Below are 5238 nucleotides of genomic sequence, written 5' to 3' on the forward strand. Positions count from 1 at the left end.
CATTTTATACTCTTGCATCTTGGAAGAATCAAAGCCAGGGAAACATCTTAAGGTGCAAGCCGTCAACCAGAAGATCGGCATCCAAGCAATTATATTTACAGTTGGATTTCCTTCACTCGAATCACCATAATCCACAGAAAAACATCGAGTTAGAAAGATTTCGCGTTATGGAAAGAAATTTGTATGTAATTTGATTTCCATGGCCAATTCAAAAGTTTGAGTTATGGAGAACTTCGAATTATATAATTTCGAGTTATGGAAGTTCAACCCATTAGAAGGCGGAGTCACGCCGAATTTTTCAAAACTTTTCGCCCACAGGTGTCCTTGCTAGTGCGATAACCACCCAAACCTATGACACTTTATAAGTTTTCGGTTAATGGTCTTGATTTTCATTCAAGTTACAGCCTACACGGACGGATGGACAAACAAACAGTCACACGGATTTCAACTTTTTTCGTCATCCTTATTTATTTTATATATATATGTAGGATGTGGCTTATTTTAATTTTATTAAACTTGCAATTAAAATTTATAATTTAAAAAATTGTTTGAAAATACGCTAGTTGATCGTTTGGCTGTCCCGTCTAGAATGCCTCGTTTTCTCGTTTTGTAGCTTTATATCGCTTCCCAGAATTCAACGCAAGCGTCCCAACGCTTCTAAGAACTCAACGCAAGCGTCCTAACGCTTCGCTGAGTTCTTGTTCTAGTCCATAGTTGCATTTTGTCTTCGTCGTGTTCAGTAACATAGTCGTGTTCAGTAACCTAGTCGTGTTCAGTAACTTAGTCGTGTTCAGTACCCTAGTCGTGTTAAGTACCTTAGTCGTGTTCAGTACTCTAGTCGTGTTAAGTACCTTAGTCGTGTTCAGTACTCTAGTCGTGTTAAGTACCTTAGTCGTGTTCAGTACTCTAGTCGTGTTCAGTACTCTACACTCGACACCACATTCGGCCATCCTGTTTTCATTCGTCCTCGAATGGTTGAGTCCATATCTTCATATATTCTGAGACAGTCGAAGTCTTTCTCGGCCCCTCGGTCTCACCCACTTTTTCTACTTCATATCTACCATGGTTAAGTTTCTTCGCTACCCTATACGGTCCTAAAAACTTTCCCTTCAATTTCAACCCGCTACCAAACTGTGTTCTCTTTATTGCTACCAAATCGTTTATTTTGTAGTTTTTCTCTCTCTGACGACGTGAATTATATGACTTCCGGTTTTCTTCCTGAATTTTTAAAATATTTTCTTTCGCTAGTTTTCGTACTGTTTCGCGATTTTCGTTTAAGTCGTTTATAACCGTCTCTTCTAGTAGGTCCTTTAGCTCTGGCATGTTGGCCGTTCGCATGTCAAGTCCTGTTAATAACTTGAAGGGAGACTGTTTCGTACTCCGAGGAGGTGTATTGTTTATGAACTGTTGCACCTTTTCTACATGTTTATACCAATTAGTTGGGGTTTCTGTACACAACTTTGACAACATAGGTATAACGACTTTATGAATTCTCTCTACCTGTCCGTTTCCTCTTGGAACCCCCGTTGTTATTAGTAAATGTTGAATATTCTCCTTTTGACAATATTCTCTAAACAAATTTGATGTAAAAGCGGCCCCTCTATCAGAAATAATACGTCTTGGGTTACCGAATACAGCTGCTTGCTTTGTGAGTCGATCTAACACTGCATCTACTCCTGTATTTTTAGTAGGGTACAACCACACAAATTTACTGAACGCATCTACCACCACCAATATATAATTGTACAACTTACTGGTCGTTTCTAGTGGCCCTACGTGATCGATGTGATATGTTCCTAATGGTATGTCTTCTTTATCTATGCTGTTCAGGAATCCCTCTTTCTTTCCTGACTTAACTTCATTAACAATGCACTCAATACAGCTTCGGACTATCTGACAAACTTTACCCTTTACTTGGGGGATATAATACGACTTTTCTAACAGATCCTGAGTTTTCTTTACAGAGAAATGCCCTTGCCTGTGGGCCAACTTAATGATTTCGTCTTCCATTAGCTTTGGTACTACAATTAGTTCCTTTGCAGGATTTTTAAAAAGAATGTCAAATTTTATATAAAAGTCTTCGTATTCGTCTTTTTCTAGAACTTTACGTACTGCCTTTGTCCATTCGTCATTAAGTTGAGCTTGCTTTAGCCGAAACTTTAAAGAGTCTTCTAGCATTAAGCAGTACACCCTACTTAAAGCGTCAACGTGGACCATTCTGGATCCTGCTCTATGTTCGATTTCATAGTTAAAGTCCTGAAGAAACAATGCCCATCTCGCTATTTTTGGCGGTACGTCTTTCTTCTTAAGAGTCATCGTGAACGCGTTACAATCTGTCACAATTTTGAAGTGTATACCTAATAGGTATATTCTCCATTTCTTTAAGGCCTCTATGATTGCCAGTACCTCTAACTCATACGCCGGATAATTCTCTTCCACCGGCTTTGTTTTCCGGCTCATGTATTGTACCGGATGTAAAAGCTGATCGTCCGAACTTTTTTGTAATAAAATTGCCCCATATCCCCATTTACTAGCATCTGTATGTACCTCAGTAGCTGCTTTTTGCGAAAATAACTGTAATATAGGCGCTTTTTGTAAATTAGCCTTTAATTGTTGAAATGCCGCGACTTGCTCTTCGCCTAACTTGAAAACCGAATCTTTTCTTAGAAGGTCTGACAAAGGTCTAGCTATCGTTGCGTAGTCCAGTACGAAACGTCGGAAATATGACGTCAACCCCAAAAACCTTTGTAACATTTTTCTGTCGGACGGAAGCGGAAACTTTTGTACAGCAGTCGTCTTTTCTTCCGATATTTTTATGGTACCATTTCCCACTATGTACCCCAGAAATTCAACGCTTCGTTGAAGAAATTGGCATTTTTTCCATTTAATCTTTAACCCGTACGATTCGCTAACTTCTAAAACTTCTCGTAGTTTTTCAATTCCCTCTGTCTCGTCTATTGCGGGGATAATCAAGTCGTCCATATATGTAATTACGGTTCCCTTCTGGATTAGTGGCCGGAAAAACAGCATTAACATAACGACAAAAGACAGCTGGTGAGTTTGAAATACCGAATGGAACAACACAAAACTCATATTGACCATTGTGGGTAACGAAAGCGGTAAATTTCCTAGATTGTGAATCTACTGGCACATGGAAAAATCCGTTCGATAAATCTAACGTTGTAAAAACTCGACCCTCTTGAAGGCTATCTAAGACATCGTCCATTACAACCATTGGAAAATTGTCCCTTACAATTTTTTTATTTAATTGTCTATAATCGCAACATAAGCGTCTGTTTCCATCTTTTTTAGGAACTACTACTACCGGAGAAGCATAATTGGAAGAGCTTGGTTGTATTATTCCCTCTTTTAACCAATCTTCTATTTGTTTATCGACAAAACTACGGTCATCGATTGGTAAACGTCTTGGTCGCTGATAGACGGGAATTTCATCTGTCAAAACAATTTCCATCTTAACGGGTGATATGCATTTACCAGATGATTTGTATTTATCAACTAAGCTTTTAACTTCTTTTGCTAATCCCTTACTCAAATGTCCCAAATTCACTGTAGTCTCATCCTTTCTTTCATTTAAACTCATCGCATCAAATTCCTTAATCCACTTATTTTTTGCTTCTATTGGTGCATTTCGTTCTTCTTTCATAACCTGTTTAGAATCCTGCCTCATTTTGTCATTACCTGGTTTATAATCTCTTGAATTATCCTTTTTCTTAAACATTACTTTATCTTCTGTTAAAACAATATCTACGTCTTTTAATATAGCCTTTCCTATCATACTTGCAAATTTAATATCTTGTTCTCTGACTACATGAAATCTGACCTTTAACACTAACTCATCTATATGTATAAAAGTATCAAAACTTCCGATTGTCTCAATCACATTTGAGCAAGCGCTATATAGTTTTCTTTTCTCATTGCTTAGAATTGGTTTAAGCCCACTTAGTATCAACGTATCGTAACGTATTAAATTAAGTGAACACCCTGAATCAATTAGAGCTTCGAACCTAAACCCATTTAAATTAACTGTTTTGAAATGTAATTCTTCATCAACGACTGGTTGAAAACTTGTATTTCCTAAAGTGTTTATGCTACTTGATTCGATTTTAACTTCTCTAGCTCCCTTGACTTTATTATTTTTGCACTCAAACGAACGATGTCCCATCTCATTACATTTAAAGCATTTATATTGTTTTTGTGGACATTGAGCTGCTACGTGGAATTTGTCTCCGCACTTGAAACATCTTTTACCTAGTTCTTCTTTTGTCTTGTTAGAGGATGTATCATTTACTATTTTTCCTATCCCTGAGTTGTATTTCCGTATCTTTTCGTAAATTTTGATTTGCTCTTTTAGTTCTTCTATATTCTTAGCTTGATACAAAATTGCCTTATTGAACTTGGTATCTGGAACCCCTTCTATGAAATAATCTATAATGCTTTCTTCGTCTAGACTAATCTGTTTGCCTACCTCCATGAGATGATACAAGTATTCCCGAAAAGTTTCGTTTGCTTGTTTGCGGCGATTTTTCAACAACCTATGCACATCTGCAGAAGATAGTTTGCGACCAAACTCATTAATTAATGATAACTTCAGAGCTTCCCAACTATTTAAATTATTCTGACTCCTAACAAAAAGCTTAGCGGCACCACGAAGAAGCTGTTTGCCATAAACAAATCTCTGAAGATCATTCCATTTTACTATTTCTGCATTATTTTCAAATTCGCTTACCCACCCTCGAATATCTACAGACCCTTCTCCTGAAAAAACGTTAACACAATCTCCTAAATCTTTTAGAGTAAACTGTTGTTGTTGCACGATAAGCGGTGAGGACCGTAAGTTGGTGGTTCCACCTACGTCTTCGTAAACTGACTGGTTGAACTCTTCGTCACTAGCCCTATTTCCCGATAAGTCGTAGTGTTGGATAAGTCTTTCCTGAAGATCACGTTTTTGACCTGTAGTCGAAAATACCCAATTCCCTCAACTTCTCTCTCAGTCCGTTGACAGTTAAAGTCGTTATTTCGTTTAAGTCCATCTTAGTGTTAACAATATGTAAGAATATACTTATTTTTATATTAATTCTAATTATAGATTTGATTCGAGTTCTTCTTAGAAAATTATTTTTACTTTTAAAATGCTGTACTTCTCTTTTTCTTTACGAAATCGTTTTGCTTGTTCTTTTAGATTAATTTTAATTTGATTGAAATTTTTCTTAGCAAATT

General features: G+C 37.0%; 1 protein-coding gene across 1 annotated transcript; it reads right to left on the reverse strand.

Annotated features, from left to right (window-relative positions):
* Window positions 1–3001: 3001 nt before the first annotated feature.
* On the reverse strand, window positions 3002–4995 carry LOC125780300 (uncharacterized; the record flags this gene model as incomplete). The annotated part of the gene is made up of 1 exon (XM_049462287.1): window positions 3002–4995. A coding segment is annotated over one exon (1994 nt), but the record flags the coding sequence as incomplete, so codon positions are not given.
* Between the last annotated feature and the right edge of the window lie 243 nt (window positions 4996–5238).

Source organism: Bactrocera dorsalis, unplaced genomic scaffold (assembly GCF_023373825.1).
Source record: "Bactrocera dorsalis isolate Fly_Bdor unplaced genomic scaffold, ASM2337382v1 BdCtg456, whole genome shotgun sequence".
NCBI lineage: Eukaryota > Metazoa > Arthropoda > Insecta > Diptera > Tephritidae > Bactrocera > Bactrocera dorsalis.